Consider the following 23590-nt stretch of genomic DNA (forward strand, 5'->3'; position numbering starts at 1 on the left):
TCACATTCCAGGATGTCTGGCTCTAGGTGAGTGATCACATCATCATGATTATCTGGGTCATGGAGATCGTTTTTGTATAGTTCTGTGTATTCTTGCAATCTTTTCTTAATATCTTCTGTTAGGTCCATACCATTTCTGTCCTTTATTGAGCCCATCTTTGCATGAAATGTTCCCTTGGTATCTTCTAATTTTCTTGAAGAGATCTCTAGTCTTTCCCATTCTATTGTTTTCCTCTATTTCTTCGCACTAAGGTTTTCTTATCTCTCCTTGCTAGTCTTTGGAACTCTGCATTCAAATGGGTATGTCTTTTCTCTTCTCCTTTGCCTTTTGCATCTTTTTTTTCCCTCAGCTATTTGTAAGGCCACCTCAGACAATCATTTTGCCTTTTTGCATTTCTTTTTCTTGGGGATGGTCTTGATCACTGCCTCCTGTAAAATGTAACGAACCTCCGTCCACAGTTCTTCAGGCACTCTATCAGATCTAGTCCCTTGAATAGATCTTTCACTTCCACTGAATAATAATAAGGGATTTGATTTAGATCATACCTGAATGGTCTTGTGGTTTTCCCCACTTTCTTCAAGTTAAGTCTGAATTTGGCAATAAGGAGTGCATGATCTGAGCCACAGTCAGCTCCTGGTCTTGTTTTTGCTGACTGTATAGAGCTTCTCCATCTTTGGCTGCAAAGAATATAATCAATCTGATTTCAGTATTGACTATCTGGTAATATCCATGTTTAGAGTCTTCTCTTGTGTTGTTGGAAGAGGGTGTTTGCTATGACCAGTGCGTTCTCTTGGCAAAACTCTGTTAGCCTTTGACCTGCTTTGTTTTGTACTCCAAGGCTATATTTGCTTATTACTCCATATCTCTTGACTTCCTACTTTTTCATTCAAGTCCCCTATAATGAACTGCTGTGTAGGGCCACCCAAGATGGACGAGTCATGGTGGAGAGTTCTGACAAAACATAGTCCACTGGAGAAGAGAATGGCAAATCACTTCAGTATTCTTGCCTTGAGAACCCCATGAACAGTATGAAAAGGCAAAAAGATAGGACACTGAAAGATGAACTCCCCAGGTCGTTAGGTGCCCAACATGCTACTGGAGATGAGTGGAGAAGTAACTCCAGAAAGAATGAAGAGATGGAGCCAAAGCAAAAACAGCACCCAGGTGTAGAGGTGACTAGTCATGGAAGTAAAGTCCGATGCTGTAAAGAGCAATACTGCATAGGAACCTGGAATGTTCGGTCCATGAATCAAGGCAAATTGGAAGTGGTCAAACAGGAGATGGCAAGTGTGACATCGGCATTTTAGGAATCATCAAACTAAAATGGACTGGAATGGGTGAATTTAACTCAGATGACAGGATCGCCCACCCCATATCAAAATTTACAGATGCTCAAGTTCTTTATATAAAAGTGTATTTGCATATCATCTCTGAAATTACTTATAATACATAATACAGTGTAAGTACTATGTAAATAGTTGCAAGCACACAGCAAATTCAAGTTTTGTGTTTTGGAACATTCTGGGTCTTTTTCCAAGTATTTTTAATACACAGCTGGTTGAATCCACAGATGTGGAACTCACAGATATGGAGGACTGACTGAATCTTCTTACGCCGTTTAATGTCATGCCAGATACTAATATTGTACTATAATATTCACTATAACACTTCTTTATAAATATTTTCCTTAAAATATATAAAACTTTACATTACATTGTCTTTTTATTCTGAAATGTTTCTCCTGCACTATAACTTATTAGTAAGCACTTAACTAATGAGAGCTGATCCCATGACATTATAATATGAAGGTACTCTACTCAGCTACTGTGCAGCGAGGAACACACCTTATTATATTTGTCATTTTCTTTGGTATTCTAATAAGTAACAGTTTTTACTGTCACTCTATAAAGAACTGCGGTATAGAGAATTACGTACTTTATTTAAGAACATTAAAATACATCATCCAAATTACTACAGTCTGAAATGTGTTCCCCTAAAGTTCATGTATTGAATGATGTCTTAACCCCAGTGTGACTGTATTTAGAAATAGGATATTTTGTTATAGCAGCCAGGGCTGCCTAACACACAAATGTATAAAAATAACACAAACGCAGCAGTTTAAGAACCCCTAAAATATAAAGTGATCAACTAAAATAAGATTATGTTTCTTAACTGAGTTCTCCTTTTTTCTAACACAACAGTGAAGACTGCCAAACACTAGTTTGTCACTAAGCAAAAGAATCCCAATATCTAAATCCAGGTTATAATAGACTAATATCATTAACACAGTATCCAGGATGACTTTACTTCTATTAGCTGGCCATTCGCACCCATGTCACTCTCCTACCTGAAACCTCCCACTGTCATCAACATTATTTCATATATTTCACAGGTGTCAACAGAGCTGTTCACTAATGTTAATTTCATTACTTGCTTACAGTGAATCCACCCACTTTTTAAATCTAACATACCATGGCCATGGTCTTTTAGTGGTTAGTACTCTGTCATGTGATTAAGCCACATCACAATCACTCTAAGAGCTTCAAAAAATGGTTATAATACATCCCAATCTATGCACTGAATAAATCTTTTAATCTTCTAAATACCTAAAATAAACATTGTAACAAATAGTCTTTTCCCCAACCCTTTCAGTATCATTAGGTTATTCATTTATAATATAGCTTATATACACACATATATTTATGTGTGTATATATAAATATATTTCCTAGCTCTGTCCATTGAGAGGGCCTAGGAGCAATGACACCTCAGTAGAAGTACACATACTTAGGACCCAAATCTTTGTTTCTAAACACTATTCTCCAATATCCTTGGGTCTCCTCACGCACAAAGAACTTGGGCTGCTCAAGCCCTCCTCCAGCAGAGATGGAACAGGGAAAATATCAAGATAAGACTTGAACACTTTGTGCTGCCAGAAAGTAATGAAATGCTGAAACGGTGATGGAATATAAGATGATGGGAGCCAACCTGAAGGCGCTCTGAGCAGTTAAAGCTAGAACAATTTGAGCAACAAAATAAATGATGGTATCCATGAGTCTCTACTGATAGAAATAATCTAATTAATCAATAAAAGTTAGGGATGAGACTGCTTTTCCTCACAGCAGAATACCAATTAATACGTATCAATAAAAAGAGAGAAACAGAGAATCACCGTTAGGCAAATACTATATATAGCAATGAATGTTGCAGACAAGAACCACAAATCTATGCTATTATTAGTGGGTGAAAAATTTGAGAAGTTTCAAGATTTGCCATCTCAAAGCAATTCCCACAAGACTGTTATCAACTAAAAACAGAAAGATAGTATCTTTAAGTGGAGAAACCTCACAAACTTAACCAAGCCATCAAGGTAAACAGCATCAATAACTAGTAAAGCATACTATCATAAACCTCTTGATATGATGCTCCAAGAAAGACAAAAGCATTTTTGTGGTAATTTTGCCAAAAATGCAAAAACCTAATTCTAATTATGAGAAATCCTCAAACAAATCCAAACTATAGGATATTTTACCAAACAAAAAACAAAAAACAAAAAACACCACCCTGACCAGTACTCTTCAAACATGCAAAGGTCATGAAAGGAAAAACTGAAGAACTGCTAGAGAGTGGAAGACACTAATAACTAAACACAATGCGAGATCAGAAATAACATCCTGAAACAAAGGAAAAAAAGAGCAATAGTGGCAAAACTGGTAACTTTCTAATAAGGGCTGTAATTTACTGGATATTATACAATGTTACTTTCCTGAGCTTGATAAGTGTATTCTTTTCTACAAATATAAAATTAGTTCACTTTTTAGGTTTAAAAACAAAATTTTTTGTTCCAAACTTTCCCCTCAGATTTCAATGTTCTCACTTATTTTCGGGATGCTATTTTATAATATAAATACATTTACTTTCCTTATCTTATTACCTAACTACACACCAAGATTTACCCTCACCTATGGGTTTCATTTGTAGTCAGATAGAAAAATAAATCAGGTAGATTGCCAGCACTGTGGGGAGAATACAGGTTTTGGAATCAAGACAGATTAGGCTTTGTCATTTATTAGCTGTGTAACATTAGCGAAGTTATTAACCTTCTCAATCTAAGTTTGCAATAAAATGAATTTAATATTAATCACAGAGCTACTGAAGAACTAAGGTAATATGTCAAAATCCAGGATAATAACAAATAGCTATTATTATTATTATTATTATTATAAAAACAAAGTACACTTTGTTTCAAAAAATAGCCAGCAAGCTTAAGCTTACTCTGGTGACTATTTCAATGCATCAGTATGAACTGGTTAACTGTTTCCAGATGTAAAATTACAACAAATTTTACTCACTGTTATTAGTAAGCATATAAGTCACTCACAAATAAAACCTATTCAAAAGCTATTGCTGAGTTTCAACTATTTTGTTCAATATTCATTGACAAATAAAGTATATCCTAGATACAGTAATACAAATAAAATAACTTCATGCCTGAATAGATATTAATAGATTTTGGTACCTTTCAATTCTTCATTTGATTCCAAACTCACTAGGGAAAGCAATATACTAAATGCTCTCTGTATAAACATGAAAACTGGCATAAAACTTCCTGTGTAAACATTAAAACAAGGGAACTCCAAAATATGTGGAAATGTATATGAATATCAAATTAACATGTGGAGTGAACAGACCTCTTCATTTGTCTGCACCTGGTGATATCCACAGATGCGTGTGTACATGACAAAGTCTTAACTAGCATGGGCTAAGCAGAACCCTGCATCTGACTTCAATTTGGCATGGCCACTAAGGCAAAAGAAATAAAAGCAAAAATAAACAAATGAGACCTAAACTTTTTAAAAAGCTTCTGCACAGCAAAGGAAACCATAAACAAAAGGAAAAAACCTACAGAACTGGAGAAAATAAATGCAAATTATGTGACCAACAAGGGGTGTGCAAAATATACAAACTGCTCATACAACTCAATTAAAAACAAAAATCCAATCACAAAATGATCAGAAGACCTGAATAGACATTTTTGCTAAGATATACAGATGGCTAACAGGCACATGAAAAGATGCTCAATAAAGATAATTATAGGAGAAATGCAAATCGAAACAATAATGAGGTATCACCTCACACGTGTCAGAATGGCTATCATCAAAAAGTCTACAGGTAACAAATGTTGGAGAGGATATGGAGAAAGGGAAACTCTTCTACACTCTTGGTGGAAATGTAAATTGATGTAGCCAACATGAGAAACAGTGTGGAGGTTTTTCGAAAAACTAAAAATAAGAATACCATATTACCCTATGATCTAGCAATTCCATTCCTAGGTATATATCTGGAAAGGAAAAACAAAACTTTACTTTGAAAAGATAAATGCACCCCAATATCCACAGCACTATTTGCAGTAACCAAGATATGAAAGCAACCCAAGTGCCCATCAACAAATGACCAAATTAAGATGAGACATATATATACAAGGCAATATTATCCAGCCACAAAAATATTAAAAAAAATACTGCTATCTGTAGCAATGTGGATGGACCTAGAAAATATTATGGTTAGTGAAATATGTCAGAGAAAGCCAAATACTATATGATAATATTCCAAATACTATATAAGGAATCTAAAAAATAATACAAATGAATGTTTATGCAAAACATAGACTCACAGATATAGAACCAACTTGTAGATACCAAATGGGAGAGGGAAAGCAGGAGGGGCAAATTAGGGGTGTGTGATTAACAGATACAAACTACTATATATAAGAGATAAGCAACAGAATATACCATAAAGTGTAAGGAATTATACCCATTATCTTGTAATAACCTATATGGAATATAATCTGCAGAAATATTGAATCATGCTGCACATCTGAAACTATCACAAACTACTGTTAAGTCAACTATACTACAATTTTAAAAAATCAGCCTGACCTGGCATGATGGTATTGCAGGTGTTGTTGAGGCAATAATTATATTTTGAATTTTTCAAATGTCCTTTAGTTATACACGTTTCTTAGATACTAGTAGGTGGAAATCTTTTTTTGTTCCTTCTGTCTGGTTTCTCAACAAAGTCCACAAGCCAAAGAATTAAACTGAAAAACCAGTTAAGTTCCATATGGGTCTTAGAACACTAGTGTGTGAATGTCTAGACTTTAAATTATTAATATTAGTCTTAGATGAGCTGACTTATTTTGATCCCTGTTAATTTTGTTCTCAGAGAAAAGCTCTTATATTCATGTGACTTGCCCAAAGGCTTCTAGAGTCACTGTCATATGATCTCTAGTAACTTCTGAGAATGATATGTACATGAACTTTTATTTGAGTTCAATGAAGATGTCCAGTGGATTTTATTAAGTGCAGAAATAAAGAAAGGTCAATCTTAATTATTATTTGGGGCATAAATCACTTTCCTAGACTGACGCAGAAGAAAAACTCGATGGAATTACTACACATTCAAAGCAGAAACTAAAAAGGGTTAACAATAACTTTAGATACCAGGTATGGTTAGTCTCAAGAACTAAATTTGTTTCTAAAAGGTGACTAACTTTCAATCAAAATAACAGTGAAAGAGTTAAAAAAAATAAAATAAAAGGAGGTCATGTTAAGATGGAAGAAAAGTGGGACTTTCTTAAGAATGAATTCAATTTCAGAAACTAAACTAGTCAGATATGAAAAAAGAAAACGAGAATATACTGATATATACCAGAACTATGCATTCTTAAAGATGGAATTGGGGGGGAAATGTATTTTAGCTGTTACTCATCAGAAAGGAAGAGTGACTGACTCCAGAAGTATCTAACAGAGGTACAGGAGGTAAACTGAAGCGTGGAAGTTGCAGTGAATCAGAATGGAAATCCAATTATGGTAAAACAGTATTTTAAAGAAATAGAAAATACATAATAAGAGTAAGTGTAAAAATCACACACCATGAAGACTGAGACTGCTATTCAGTAACATAAAATCTGTACAAATGTGAAAGGTTAAAAAAAAAAAACAACTGAGAGATTATCAATGAATACCTGAAGCATTTCAGATGCGTTTCAAATTACTAGTTATTATAGGAGGCAATGTAGGATATGGCACAGTGTCACAAAGAAAAATGCCCCAGGAACTCAAAGTTAGGCCTCAGGGAATGGACAGGAAAAGCAAAACTGAAGAAAAGCAAAATAAGAGGTTAAACCTTGGTTTGATGTTGAGCTGGTAAGATTTCCTTAAATCTTGGAGATAAGAATGGGCAAAATCTGTTTCATGGTGAATGCTTTTCAGTAAATTCCCTATTCCTTGACTTTCATCTCTGGTATTACAGGAGATCTTACTGAAGATAAGAGATAACTGAAGAATAATAAAACCTAAGCCCAAAAGCAAACAGAAAGGGAAAGGAAGACAGGAGGAACCAACTTAAGAATAGGCTAAAATATAAACAAAAACAGAAACCAACTATGTTTATATGAAATGGCATATCCTATCATTGCTGAAGGACTTTCCTGGTAGCTCAGAAGTAAAGAATCTGCCTGCCAATGCAGGAAACGCCCCTGGATCAGGAATTCTGGAGGAAGAACTGGCAACCCACTCCAGTATCCCTGCCTGGAGAATCCCATGGACAGAGGAGCCTGGAGGGCAACAGTCCATGGGGTCACAAAAAGAGTCAGACACAACTTAGTGACTAAATAACAACAATCACTGCTGAAAGGAATGTGACAAAAAGGAATGTTTACACTGCCAGTGAGGTAGAACAAATCATGCAAGGTCTAGAACAGTTAAAGGAGATCAAACCAGTCAATCCTAAAGGAAATCAATCTGAATATTCATTGGAAGGACTAATGCTGAAGCTGAAGCTCCAATACTTTGGCCACCTGATACAAAGAACTGACTAATTTGAAAAAACCCTGATGCTGGGAAATATTGAAGGTGGGAGGAGAAGGAGACGAGAGAGAACAAGATGGTTGGGTGGCATCACTGACTCAATGGACATGAGTTTGAGCAAGCTCCAGGAGATGGTGAAAGACAGGGAAGCCTGGCGTGCTGCAGTCCGTGGGGTCACAAAGATTCGGACATGACTGAGAGACTGAACGACAACAACAGAACAGTTAAAAGCAGAATAAAGAAAGGATTTAGAGGAGCAAGTGGCAGAAGACATACTATCTTCAATGAGTACAGACATCAGAAATATTAAAAGTAGCTTTATTTCATTATGGCTATTGTCCAAATAATACAAATATGTGGCACAAGAGGAGTGCTTTTATGATTTTAGCTCAATAGGCCTAAGAATTTCAGGGCAAGTGGCAAAAGTCATAGTAACACAAGGCTAAAAATGTTTTGGCACAGGCTGGGGACAGAGAAATCCAGAGACGAGGGCAGAACATCAGAGCTATGGTAATGGCAAGGCTCGAGTCTTATGGAGCCTTGCAGAGATTGTACTTTGAGCTTTACACACTACAAGTAAGTGATATACTCTTTACAAAAGGCAGTAAAGAAGCTATACCACTAAACAGAATCTATACTTACTGTAGCACAGGAGTTCCAGGACAATACATAAAAAAACAGAAATTAAAAGTTTTTAATATGAAGGAAACCTTAAGAAAGAGACATCAAGTATGACCTGGTGCCTGGGGCTGTCATTCATGAAATATATAACTTTGCAAGACAGAAGATCAGAAACAGCTTTCAAGAAAGCAGAAATGTTCAGGTAAAGTGCTTCCACCTCTCAAACAATTATCATAAGCATAGAGTGGCACAACTGTTTGATGAGTTTTCCCAGTAAAACTTTACAAGTTATAGACACTGGCAGTTGCTATAACTGACTAGCACCCTGGTGAGGTTGAAACCAAAACTGACTTGATACCTTGATTTTTGTGCACCCATCTTTCCTTTAATATTCATCTTTAGTGATACCACTAAATCCTACTGGCAAAAGTGATGTGAGTCAACTGTACTATGTACTAAGTTCAAGGAATTACTACTGTTTCTCAGTTTAATGGGTGTTGGCTGGGTAGTGTAAGGAGCGTTTGCCCTACTCACCTTCTGGATTCTTAAAAAAGTATGGTTGGAGGTTAAATGATTTTCCTTTTGAGGTGCAAAAGAAACCACTCCCAGTGAGAAGACAACCAAGCTACAGTTCCTGAAAACTCCCCAGCCCTAACCAAACAGGCACAATGGCTCTGATTAAGCAATATTCCAGGAAGGCAGAAATTTGGTATCTTAACCTGTTTGGGACTCTAGACTTTAATTTCTCTTAGTGAAATTAATCATAGGAGACCATTCATTTGATCCAAATGAAGTGTTTCTGGCAGACATAACAAGAGGCAGGAGAATACTTATTCAAGCTGAAGGAGGGGGCAAAAACACTAGAGTAGCTGAAGGTAAGTAGCAGAGACAAAAAGTAATAGGAGACAAGTTAAAAAGCTAGACAGAGGCTAGATCATGAAGCCCTGCAGTCCACTCCAAGAATTTTGGCTTTGACCCTAAGACAGAAAAACATGGAAGGTTTAGTTTAGAAGAGACCTCACTCTTATGTCTTTAAAAGGTAACAATAACCCTATGTACGAGACAGCAAAAGAGACACTGATGTATAGAACAGTCTTATGGACTCTGTGGGAGAGGGAGAGGGTGGGAAGATTTGGGAGAATGGCATTGAAACATGTATAATATCATGTATGAAACGAGTTGCCAGTCCACGTTCGATGCACAATACTGGATGCTTGGGGCTGGTGCACTGGGACGGCCCAGAGGGATGGTATGGGGAGGGAGGAGAGAGAAGGGTTCAGGATGGGGAACACATGTATACCTGTGGCGGATCCATTTCGATATTTGGCAAAACTAATACAATATTGTAAAGTTTAAAAATAAAATAAAATTTAAAAAAAATTAAGTAGTATCAAACAGTAACAGCATTAAAAGGAAAATAAACTTACAAATGATTGAACATATTATGTTTTTAAATGCAGATTTCCAAAATGTTCATGCTTTTGCAAGAAAAACAATATGTTACAAGCTAATAAATATATAACCCGACACACAAAAAAAAGGATCACTTGGCTCTGTGGAGAAAAGAACCAAGAAAACTAGAAGCAGGGAGATAAAATTTCCCAGAGGAAGGATGACTATGGCTTGGATCAAGGTCGTGACAGTGATTGCAGCAGTCAGATAAACTTTTTCTCCCTTACTAGATGATATGGTTTCTTGAAGGAAGGGGATGTGAACTTTTCCTTCTTTAATCTCCTATAATCATTAGGATGAAACTTTCCACATAGTACACAGCCAATGTTTTTTTTTTTTTTTTTTTTAGGAATACCTTCTACAACACTTTATGTACCTAGATCTATGCCTAAGATAATTAAGGATAATTCAATAGATTGATACTAAGAAAAAATAAGTTTTATATATATATATACTGTCAGACAGGCATATATGCAGCATTTTATAAATACCTATTGAGTTATGAGCACTTACTAGTTATTGAAGTTAAGTTCAAAATATAAAGAGAATACAAAGAATCTCAAGAGTTAAAGGGCAAAACATGTGGAATCTAAAACATGGTACAAATGAACCTATCTACAACACAGAACTAGACTCACAGACAGAGATCAGGCTTATAGTAGGGGAGAGGACAGGGGAGAGGAGTGCACCAGGAATCTGGGGTTGGTAGATACAAACTATTACATATAGAATGGATGAACAACAAGGTCTTACTGTATTGCACAGGGAACTATATCCAGTCTTCTAGGATAAACCATAATGGAAAATAATATTTTAAAAGAATGTATATATGTGTAAAACTGAGTCACTCTGCTGTTCAGCAGAGATTGGTACAACACTGTACATCAACTATACTTCAATAAAAGAAAAGACTAGCAATTCAAAATAATAAAATTTTAAAACAATAATAAAAAAAAGGAGTTAAAGGACAAAATGGCTTCAGTTAATATAGAGTTTTAAAGAAACTACAAATAGAATATTTTTTTCAAAAAAATCAAGTTAAGAAAGGACTGCATAGTAAGAGTTAAGTCCCATAAAGGGAAGCAGAAATTGAATATTTGCTCTTCACAAGCATGGGATGAAATGGAGGAAATTAAAATAATAAAAAAGGGTGAATGAGTTTTAAGATTCTAACTCAGTTCTACTTTTTTTTCAACTGCCTCCCCTCTTGATAAATTATATACACTCACTGTAGTAAATCTGGATTATTAAAAAAATCATCCATCATTTTCTGCCCACATATAACCACTATTAACATCTTGGTAATTTCTCTTTTCTAGCGTGTGACATGGGGTTAGTTGCTTAACCTCTCTGAGTCTCATCTGTGCCATTCATAAAATGAAGATTAAAAACAGTACCTATCTCACAGGATTATAGAAAAGAATCAATAAGAAAGTAGCACAGGGGCTGAGATACTTTTTTTTGAAAAGGCCAGAAAGCTGTTTATGAGCCACACATTGTCCATCTCAACTACTTAACCCTGTTATATCATGAAAGCAGCCATAGAAAATACAGAAGTGAACGGGCAAAGTCCAATAAATTTTTATTTGCAAAAGCAGGCAGTGTTGCTTATATCACAATGGCTTGCAGCAAAGGTTCATAACTTGTTGGTGTATCTGAATGACTGTGGTCTGTATTTGTTTAGTAAGATTCGAAATTCTTAGGAGAATCTGAGAAAAAAACAAAAACTTTACACTTGCTCACCAAGGAAATGCAAGTACACTTCTTTTGCAAATACTTTTAGAGTTCACAGACTTCCTGAAGTCACAAATGACTCCTATAGTTTATCTTCAAGAAATCCTGTCTCTAGTGAAGTAGCTCGTTTGATTTTTATTTACAGCACCACCCCCCTCTAAAATACAGTGCATCTGGTGAGAATGGACCAGCCTATATTCAAACTGTATAGTCTTCCTACAAACAAATTTTTCCACCTAATTTTTTAGTCATTATATTTTATCTTCCTAGGTCATTATATAGTCATTGAGAACATTTTTTAAGGCTGAATAGTTTACGAGGTTGAAAAATGTTCAGCTGTTTTAGCTGTTCTGGTTGCGTTTTCATTTTCAACTCATTCCTTTAATTACAGTTAATATTACAATGAATTGCTTTATATCCAAATTTATATTTCTCAGAAATTAATGTTGTAAGTCAAAAAGTACAAATTATTTTTAATGTTTCTAATCTATTTTGATGAATTATGGTTCAGAAAGCTTGTGGTGATTTCTGCTCCCATCATTTGAACATGAGATATCCATTTCACCACACCCTCATTGAGTATGGAATATGACTTTACTGATGAGTTCTATAACCTGAGAGATCTTTGGCAAGTTTCCAAAACATGGCAAAGGATAATAAAGTCTAAAAATGCACAGCCACTGCTCTGCGTTAGTAAAATTTCAAGATATTCAAGGTTAATCTAAATAATATGGAGAGACAAACTTTAAAATTTTAATCATTAAGAAAAACATCTGAAATATATTCCATAACCCTCCAGCCTTCAAACTACTAGGTAATAACATGAAGTAACTGGTTTGTAATCATCACTAACTCTTGCATTTTAAAAATGACCACTAAAGTGAGCCACTGCTTCAGAGAGAAGCATATCCCATTCAAGTGGGTTGGGGGAAAAAATAAAAAGTTTGAAAATCACTTATTAGAGAGAACTTCTGATAGCTTAAGTTTAGTTTTTTTCTCTCTTTCGCATTCATAAACATCTTTAGTTTCTGCTGCCTTGAGTATTTTTAAATCACTACTTCCACTCAATAATTGCTTAAGTATAGTATATACTGATATATATGCACAGATACTATAATAGATACTGAATGCTTATTCCTAGATATAATATATATGTATACTTGAATGGTTAAGTATACAGGCTCTTGACAGACTGGCCAAGATTCCAATCTGACTTAGGCCATTTAATCTCTCTTAGTCTAAAATTTTCTAAACTTTAAAATGAGAATAATGGCACATACCACATAGGGTAGTGGATTAAATGAGACAGAAGAGGTAAAACACTTATCACAGTATCTGACACACAGAAAATACTCAAAATATCACTTATATTCATAAACTTCAATAAAATAAGTAAACCTTTCTGATAACTAAAAATATAACACACACATAGCAAATCATTGACAAGTGGTTAGTGAATATTTAAAATGTTTTAACTTCAGGGTAACTAAAACAGATATGGGTTAATTTTAGTAAACTCCAGTTATAGAACTATGTATTAGTAAATTGTGTACATGTTTTATCAGAGTATCAAATACATACACACATATATAAGGTACAAAGAACAATGTTGTGTACCCATCTATTAATATCTACTGATACAACTACTTCTCTAATTTCTTTCTCTTTTCACTTCTCTGTTTTACCATAAATGTAGCCAGAAAAGGAGGATGTCCCCTTCTCACTCAAAGTTAATTAACTAATCAATTATAGTGTATCACTCAACACTGAATAAATACAGCTAATCAAGTTCTCCATGCCTTTACCTACCCAGACAAGCCCTGAGGAACAAAAATACAGACTAATGGTCACTCTGTTCTCAAAATCAGCAAACTCAGATGGTTCTGCAGGTCAATTAAATCTCTCTCTTTAAGCAGCTACCATTTTAGACTTCTGTTCACTTTAAATCTCTAACCACCCCCATATACTCTCAAGAGATGAAGCTTCCACCTACCTCAAAACTCCTATACAAAGCACCTCTTCCATTTGTGCTTTGAATCTTATCATCCTTTCCCTTTTAGGGTCTTATTTTACAGATTATCTCTTCTTTCATTATTTCTTCCTTTCAAATGAATCATTCTCATCCAATTTTAAGCACAACAAATTCTCAACTATTTTAGGAAAAATAAAAACAAAAAACTTCACCTTCAACCCACAATTTCTCCAGTTTCCACCCATATCTTCCCATCTCCTTTATATCTATATTACTATTTACATCTTTGCTTCCCACTCCTCAAACTACTCCAGTCTGACTCCTGCTCCCATCAATTACATGAAAACAGAGCTTTGCTTAAAGTCACCAAAGATCTCCATGTTAATTCAATGGTTGGACCTCAATAGTTTTCGATGCCAATTACCATTCACTTCATCCTTCATTCTTATCTTCTGTTTCACCATAGTTACCTGGTTTTCTCCAAGCTCTTTAATCTTTCTCAGACTTATCAAGTCTCAATATTTCTAATAGGCCATTTAACTGTGGAGTTTCTTCACCTCTAAGTCTTTTTCTCTATATTATCTTTTTATGTGAGCTCATTCACATGCATGGCTTCAAATACCATCCACACAACTATGACTGACCAGACCTCACTTCTGAGCTCCGGATTATGTAAAGCCAATCATCTTTAAGATCTCTCCTTGGAGACACCTTAAATTCAACAAACTAAAGCAAAGAATCTCAGTCAAAGTCAACTTGCCCGAGAATGCAGGCGCCTGCATTTTATATATACTTTTTCTTCATAGACCTGATCAAAGTTATAGCTATACACTAAAACAGGGACAGTGCCTGTTTGATTATCACTATATGACCAATGCCTTATATAATCATTCATCAGGATTTGGGAGACTGGTTCCAGGATCATTTCCAAAACCTCTACCCCACCCACAGATACCCAATCTGTAGGTGCTCAAGTGTTTCATTTAAAATGGTATAGTATTTGTATATAACCTACACATATTCTCCCAAATACTTTAAATCATCTGTGGATTACTTAAATACCTAATACAATGTAAATGCTATGTAAATAGTTGCCAGTGTGCAGCAAATTCAAGTTTTGCTTTTTGGAACTTTCTGGAATTTTCCCCCCAATATTTTTTTCATCTCTGGTTGGCTGAACTCGGGGCTATAGAGCCATGGATATGGAGGGCCAATTTTATAAACAATAAGCATCAACCCTAACATCAATCACTTTTTTTTCTACTGTTTAAACACAAAGCCTTTCAACTGTTTTTCATGTTCACCACTGCTTTAGGGAATTGAAGGTATTAAGTGGTTGGTATATGAGTGTCAATATACTGAACTTTAGGATCTTATGTCACACATTATACAGATTGACCTCCTCTCATATTTAGTTGCCACCAAGTGTTCCACCACAGTGCTAAACAGGTGATGCTGATTGGGTCTCATCCCAGAGAGCTGACCTATTACTGAACAGAGTTTACAGCTGAAATGATGAACCAACCTGTCAGAGATAAGCTAAAAAATAAAGGTGATACATATTACATGGAAGCTGAAGACTTCCTTGTATTAGATTCCTTTGAAATTACAAACTGTAAAAATACTCTCCAAATCAGACTAGATATTGTAAAAATATAACTAGAGTTAGTATTTTAATAAATTATATTAGATTTCAAATGGCCTAATATCCTTCTCATTACATATTAATATATACTTTATTAAAACAACAACTTTTGGCTGCAAGCCATGTGGTATCTTAGTTCCCTGACCAGGGACTGACCCCATGCCCCCTGCAATGGAAGCATGGAGTCTTAATCACTAGACTGCTAGGGAATCCCAATATACATTTTAAATAGCATATTAATTGACCATATTTTATTGACCATATTTTATTTTTCAAATACATATACACCTTTTACCATATCTTTCTTTAAAGTTTTCTTTTTTGCTTTTATTTGTAATTGCTAAAGGTATAGTTTATCAAATTTTGGCAAGAAAATAAAGATCAGTGCCAACAATAACAGTACAATTAGTGCCTTAACGTCTGTTTGGCAGAACTGTAAAATAATGGTATCACTCGAAGTTTTAAAGCAATGACTTCATTTAAAAGTATTTTCTTCTACCATTTTATCTACAAAAACTGAAATAAATTTCTTTAACCCAATGTTATGGGTGATTATTAGAAAGCAGTAATGAATATATATTTTAATGCAAGACTGTATATAAAGAAGTTATTTAAGTTTAGGCTGTCATTGGTTAACCTAAAATTATAAACCAATTCATTTTTTTAAAAAAGCATTTCACATATTTTTGAGAAACAAAGGAGTTCAAATTTCATCATGCTCAAAATATTCTTGCATTTATTCACAGAAAATAAGCAATCTGTGAAATAGGGAGAAAATAAAAAGTTTTTTTATATTTTATTTTTCCTCTGATTATAAAGATAGTAGATTTAATGAAGCAAACACAAAAAAATAAAATAAATGTAAAGAAAAATATTCATCTATAAACATATCACTAATAAATTATCCACTGTTTACAATTTGATTTTTTTTTGGTCTTTTTATTTACAAAAGTGATATCACCTGCCTTCAGTGTCTTTTTCTGTTGTTATAATGCGACTAACAATTTCCCATATGAATAAATATCCCTTAAACAATGACTCTTAGGGGCTTCCCAGGTGGCTCAGTGGTAAAGAATCTGCCTGCCAAGGCAGGACACATGGATTGACTCCTGGGTCAGGAAGAGACCCTGGAGAAGAAAATCGGAACCCACTCCCATATTCTTGCCTAGGAAATCCCATGGACAGAGGAGCCTGGCAGGGCTATATTCTATGGGATCACAAGAGTCTAAACAACAACACATGACTGTTAGGAGAAAGGATTCCATTAAATTTAACATTTTCCTAACTTTTGTTATTAGCTAATTTTTAATAATGTGCTATTACAAATAATGTCATTATGAACAATTAATTAGTAGTATTCAATGCATCACCGACTCGATGGACGTGGGTTTGGGTAGATTCCGGGAGTTGGTGATGGACAGGGAGGCCTGGTGTGCTGCGATTTATGGGGTCGCGAAGAGTCGGACACGACTGAGCGACTGAACGGAACTGAATGCTGAAAGTCTACCTTTCATAATTGAAAGAATTGAAAGTCAACCTGAAAGTCAACCAAAAAAAGCACACTGCTAAGTTGCTTCAGTCGTGTCCAACTCTATGGACTATAGTCCGCCAAACTCCTCTGTCCATGGGATTCTCTAGGCAAGAATACTGGAGTGGGTAACCATTTCCTTCTCCAGGGGGAAAGAAAAAGCATAAAAAATAGCAAAGTATTTAGCTCCCTAAATACAGCCAACAAGGTCTAGGATTCACTTTGTTTTTCATTATTACAATAATTATAATAAATAAATAACATGGAGGTAAACATCATACTTGTTAAAAGAATTGCAAGTGACTACTTCCGGGGACTATGTGGGGAAGGAACAGGACAAGAGTATGACCACTATCTTTTTATTATAATCTGTGGCAAAATAGGAAAAAGAAAAATAAAAACACAAACAAAAAAAGGTTGCCTCTACAATATCCATTCTTATTTTCTTCCTTCCTTATTAACAGAATCATGTGAAAGTAAAAGTTGCTCAGTCCTGTCAGACTCTTTGGAACCCCATGGACTTAGTCCATGGAATTCTTCAGTTCAGAATACTGGAATGGGTAGCCTTTCCCTTCTCCAGGGGATCTTCCCAAGCCAGGGATCGAACCCAGGTCTCCCGCATGGCAGGCAGATTCTTTACCAGCTGATCCACAAGGGAATCATAGGCACGTGTTTATCCAGGAGAAAAATACAAAAATATATCGTAACATTCTTTTCAGATGGGACTAGCTAACAAGATGGAAATCAAAGCTACTGAGTAGAATTTACAGCAAGATGTTTTTGGCTTACCCCAGAGACACCCCATTCCTGCTACATGGAACTGAGATTTGATGCTTGGAACTTCAGCAACTATTTTGGATCATGAGGCAAACTTGAGATAGACGATAAAGATGACTAGTAAGAAAGAACAAATGATGATAAAGCTACCATATCATTCCTACTAACCATTCAAGACTTTTCATATGAGAAATAAATATGTATTCATTTAAACTATTTAAGTCAGGTAAACAGTAGAAACAGTGTCAGACTTTACTTTTTGGGGCTCCAAAATCATTGCAGATCGTGATTGCAGCCATGAAATTAAAAGACGCTTACTCCTTGGAAGGAAAGTTATGACCAACCTAGATAGCATATTCAAAAGCAGAGACATTACTTTGCCAATAAAGGTCCATCTAGTCAAGGCTATGGTTTTTCCAGTAGTCATGTATGGATGTGAGAGTTGGACTGTGAAGAACGCTAAGCACCGAAAAATTGATGCTTTTGAACTGTGGTGTTGGAGAAGACTCTTGAGAGTCCCTTGGACTGCAAGGAGATCCAACCTGTCTATCCTAAAGGAGATCAGTCCTGGGTGTTCACTGGAAGGACTGATGTTGAAGGTGAAACTCCAATACTTTGGCCAGCTCATGCAAAGAGTTGACTCATTTGAAAAGACCCTGATGCTGGGAAGGATTGGGGGCAGGAGGAGAAGGGGAAGACAGAGGATGAGATGGCTGGACTGCATCACTGACTCGATGGACATGAGTTTGGGTAAACTCCGGGAGTTGGTGATGGACAGGGAGGCCTGCCGTGCTGCGGTTTATGGGGTTGCAAAGAGTTGAACACGACTGAGCAACTGAACTGAACTGAACTTCTAGCAGCAAAATGCAATAACTCAATTTTAAGTCTTATATGACTTATTAGTAAACAAAGCACATGCAAAAACATAAAACTAAATCAACAAATAATTCCAGGAATAGTAAAAATGTATTATTATACTCCTAGTAACTGCTCAAGAAACTATATTATGTGAACTTTATACCAAGACTAAGAGATAGGGTTGTATTTTCCTAAAACAATTAAATTTTAATTTAAAGAGGCATGAGCATGTAGTTTGTAAAACTATGAAGTGAACTCTTTTTCTGTTAGATTGTTTATCTGTTTAAAGTGCCTGCTACACACTGTGCTGTGCTCAGTTGCTCAGTCGGGTGGGACTCTTTGCGACCCAAGGGACTGTAGCCCACCAGGCTCCTCTGTCCATGGGGATTCTCCAGGCAAGAATATTGGAGTGGGTTGCCATGCCCTCCTCCAAGGGATCTTCCCAACCCAGGGATCGAACCCAGGCCTCCCGCACTGCAGGCAGATTCTTTACCATCTGAGCCACTAGGGAAGCCCAAGAATACTGGAATAAGTAGCCTATCACTTCTCCAAGGGAACTTTCCAACCCAGGAATCAAACCGGGGTTTCCTGCATTGCAGGCAGATTCTTTACCAGCTGAGCTACCTGGGAAGCCCTTCTTGCTACCCAGGATGCACACTAGCTGCTTAAAATTATTTGATGAGATGATTAAATACTTTCTTTCAAGAGAGAGTATCCACTAAGAGTTCCAAAGTAATGTTATAGCAGGGTTTCTCAACTTTGGCACCAGACAGTTCTGTCGATGATGCTATTGACCACTATGAACCAGATAATTCTTTGCTGTTAGAGCTGCCCGGTACATTGCAAGATGCTCAGAATCTCTGGCCTCTTCGCATTAGATGCCAATAGCAAGCCCCCAAGTAAGACAATCACAAATAGCTCTAGATGTTGCCCAATGTCTGCTACAAGAAATAAAATCTGAAAAACAATATAGTCATTTTTGCAAATCAGTTAGTGCTTCATTAGGAACATTTGGCTTTTCTAGTTAATTAACAATTTAGAATTGCAACATTTCTAAATTCCCTCTCAGGTTTACTGCAGGATACAAACTTTAAGTGACCTACAGATTAGATTATCTCTAATGTTCCTCTTAAACCTTCAGAGGACTTCACATGTGAGAAATATTAATAGCCTCTATCTATTTAAGCCTATCTGTGTGCTAGGTATAGTACTGAGAACCTCATGTTCATTCTCTCATTTTATACTTATGACATCCTCATGGGATGGCTATTTAACCCCACTATAATAAGAAAGGATTTTAAAGTCTATTTTAATCAACATATTGAAGTGCTTTCAGAAATACTTATATATCATTCACTATATCCATTCTAGCACTGAACTAAGAAGGGTATCTTTAACTTACTTAATTTATAATTTGTGATAAAAATTTTCAATGTATCTAGCAACAAAATTAAGTTGAATTACCACAGCCTTCAGGTATGGGGGAAATGTTCACAGCCCCTAAGAAATCGGAGATAATTAACTGTTACTTGGAATATTTTTTATACTGTGGCATAATGAAAGAATACCTTAAAAATTTTCCATCCATTATTCCCTGAGTTCTTCAGTAAGTTTTTCTTCTCTCTTGTACAACTTGACCAAAAAAAAATAAAAGTCACTTTATAATTATTTGAGGATTCATTTGTAATTTCAATCTATAGTTCAGAAAAAATCGAAGGTTGGGTCCAAAAATCCCAGCTTGTTCACCTGACAAATTAAGTTGCTCAGGCCTCAATTTCAACAATGTAACTTGCGTAACAAGACCTATATGAAGGCCTTAAGAGTTAGTAGGCCCTCAATAAAAATTACATTTCTCTTCCTTTCATCCTCAAATTAAATATCAGCTAAGGGCCAATTCCAATGCAACTGGAAATGAACATTTTCAGTCTCCCAAATCCAACATCTCAAAAATCAGTTATAGGCTAAGCGATTATCCCCTTAGTTTGAGATTTAAAATTACTAGTATTGTTTCTCAAATAGAAAGTTTATCATCAAATGCATTGAATGCATGCATAATTTTTCACTTTTATTATCTACAGTCTTCTGTTTTACTCTTCCCTGTGGTAAGACACAAAACTATTCTTGAAAAGAAGTGTTCCTTCCTCTCCTTTCACCCACACAACTAACTGCCAAGAAATTTTGATTCATATTTCTCTCTAATAGGAGGAAGAAAAATTAGAGCCTTTCTTCTCAACTTTACAAGGCTGTGTGTTTAATTCATGTATTGAGTTAACTGTCACCAACTCAAGTACGTGTTATCCATTTTATGGATTACTCACAACTAGTAATTTACTAATGAAGGCAAGTTACCCTTAGCGAATATTAGGAAACCAAATATTTAAAAATAAACAATCTTTAGGAATTACACTGTATTCCCTTACTAGCAAATACTAGAATTCTATTAAATCAGTCTTAAAATGCAACTTAATTCAGGTAATCTTTTATTCCATCTTAAAGTTTTAACACAAAAAAGTACTTCACAAAGCTCACCTCCAAGGTGGAACCAGGATAGGAACCCTAAGAAGAGATCTTTTGGTAATGTAGAGTATTATAAAATATGTTATGAGATTTCAGGTAAAAGTTGGTAACATGAAAGTATGTCAGTATAACACTCATAATTTAGCAATATAAAGCTCTTCCTGTTTACTTTTATTTCCTTGGATATTTTAGGATGTAGTGGGGTTTTATAAAATAGTCAACTTCTTTTGTTCTTAAAATAATTTACTGTCACTATTCAGACACTGTATTTCACAAGCTAAATTTATTCATTTGTTCTTAAAGTTAGTTTCAAGAAATAGAAGGAAAGTAATTAAAAGTTCTCCAAAAATGTTCTGGCCCTCAAACTAAATTTTGCATTCTACAGCAAATAAATTTACAAAGCTAAATGTAACCAAAGCCAAGATGCTCATTAATGATATAAAAAGCAAAATATAGATAAAGATACTTTCTGTCTGTGATGCTATTAAAAAGATCAATTGTAACAATTTTACAGCCGTTTAAAACTCCTACAGGTAAATAATCTACTGAAAACATGGTTTCTACATGTAAAATATAGAGGACAAGCTCTGTAAAGATACAACCTTTAAATTCTGAATGCCAATACAAAAAAAAAATTTTTTTTAAGAAAGTTGCTAAATAGAGAGCAATGCCAAAGAAAACTCACATATCCCGTATAACAAGACAATTTCCACCATCAAACAAACTTATCTATTTTGGAGAAGAAGGGGATGAAATCTCCCTGAAAATGTCAACCCCACCCTTTTTTCTAAGCAATCTCTCAATGCTTGGAAAGACATAAAATCAAATTTCAGCAAACATGATGCTCCTTTCTGCTTAGCTTTATTTCTTACTTGCTACCAGAATGAAATTAATGGCTAACTTTAATATGTAAAGGATCCAAAGGATTTCACATATTCACTCGTTTAATTACTATCCGGATTTGAAGGTAAAGAAACTAAGGCACAAAGAGGTTAAGTAATCTGTTTAAGATAACACAGCTAGTAGTGGAACCAAGATTTGAATCCTATACATCCAAGATAATAAACAAAGGAATGAGATGGAAAAGGAGCAATTAAATTTTTTCCCAAGAGTTTGCAAAATAATAGTGCTATGAAAGAGAACAAAATGTTAAACTATAAATATATGCAGATGTAAATGTATACGTTACATAAATTCTACCCCTGCACAAATATGGTACTTTAATATTTGATTATGCTTAAACGTTCTAAATACATCAAATCGTTGTGGCTGTCGACCAAGTAAGTAATTTACTGTCACTGTTCAGACACTGTTTTGTTGTTTTTTTTCACAGGCTAAATAAAATACACTATAATTTAAAGGAAGAGGGGGTGGTGGTGATGTAACCAGAGCAATAGTTTCAGGAAAGCTACTTTCTCTATTAGCAGTTTATTAGAAAAGAGCTTGTGTGTATCGGGGAAAGGAGTAAGAAAAGGAAAGATGACAATCCCATGGCCTTAGCCCCACCTTCCAAAAAAGTAACTAAATCACTGTGGGTCAGCGCCTAAGCCAACTGGAGAACTAGCCCAGCGGGATCTCGTGAGGGGATGACAGGAGACCCTAGCAGAGGGGGAGGGGTGGCGATGACAGGAGAGGGGGCGGTAGAGAGATGGCACGCCTTCCATATCCGAAAAAGGGGAGAATACGGGGGGCAAGGGGCGGAGAAGGGAAGGCAAGATATGTTGCCAGAGACTCCAAATGAGGTGACAAGAAACAGGATAGGAAACACAAGAAAGGCGGGACCCTCGGGCAGAAAGGGGTCTGTCTGGGGCAGGGGAGGCATGTCAGTAAAGAGCTTTCCTGCCGGCTGACCCTCCGGTACAACCCCTCCACCCGGGACAAACTCTCACTTTCTCCGCAACCCTAAACCTGCGCGGGTCATCCCGAACCCGCTCCCCGCCCCCCAACCCCCACCCCAAGCCGGATAGGTGGAGGGGGGAGCTTCATCCTCAACGCTCCTCGCTGCGCCGGTGGCGCGAGCGCCGGACACAGCCCAGATTCGGAGACGAGAAGAGCAGGAGAGGCAGGGAGGCCCAGGACCGCTGACAAGTCCGGGCGGGCGGTCGACGGGCGCCTCACCTGACAGAAGCGTCGGCAGTAATCCCGACTGCTGATCCCGACGCCGCCACCACCGCAGCTGCCGCCGCCAGCGCCGCCTCTGCCGTCGCTCGCAGCTCTAAGCCCGGCTGGGCCTGGCGGGGACTCCACAATGGCCACGAGCTCTTCTCCGAGGCGTTCGGCCTCTTGGTCGCTCTCTTCCTCCGCCATGAGGCTCTCGCCGCCCAGCGCGTACCAACCCCTGCGCCGCCGCCGCTGTAGCTGCCTCGGCTAACCTCCTCCTCCTCCTCTAGTTCCCTCCCCCTTCTCTCCTCCCCAGCCGGACAGGGGCCTCTCGGCTGGCTCTACTTCCGGCTCCGCCCACCCACGCCCCCGGTTTTCATTGGAGGATGCTAGCCGCCAATCATGCACATGTCCGCCCTTCTACCACTATTGGTCAAATTTGCCGTCTGTTTGATAGACTTGCAGTCCGTTGGTCAATGTTGCTCGGCGGTTGCTGGGGGCCGCCTACGAGCTCTG

At 36.6% G+C, this 23590-nt stretch overlaps 1 protein-coding gene and 1 long non-coding RNA gene across 6 annotated transcripts in view; one reads left to right on the forward strand and one right to left on the reverse strand.

The window, feature by feature from the left end:
* Positions 1–8922, forward strand: part of LOC147380176 (uncharacterized) — a 78400-nt gene extending 69478 nt beyond the window's left edge. Inside the window, exon 3 of the long non-coding RNA XR_015134811.1 lies at positions 7314–8922. This is a non-coding gene — a long non-coding RNA (uncharacterized LOC147380176). The remainder of the gene's footprint in view (positions 1–7313) is intronic.
* ZNF654 (zinc finger protein 654) overlaps positions 1–23349 on the reverse strand; it is an 86369-nt gene extending 63020 nt beyond the window's left edge. For all 5 annotated transcript variants that reach the window (XM_086321558.1, XM_086321566.1, XM_086321539.1 and 2 more), the window contains exon 1: positions 23093–23349. Coding sequence is in view for 3 of the 5 variants with exons in the window: in XM_086321566.1 (XP_086177692.1) it covers positions 23093–23281 (189 nt within the window). In the remaining 2 variants the exon portion in view is untranslated. The remainder of the gene's footprint in view (positions 1–23092) is intronic.
* Between the last annotated feature and the right edge of the window lie 241 nt (positions 23350–23590).

Source organism: Bos grunniens, chromosome 1 (assembly GCF_055505025.1).
Source record: "Bos grunniens cultivar Pamir isolate PY7600 chromosome 1, Bosgru_T2T1.0, whole genome shotgun sequence".
NCBI classification, from domain to species: Eukaryota; Metazoa; Chordata; class Mammalia; order Artiodactyla; family Bovidae; genus Bos; species Bos grunniens.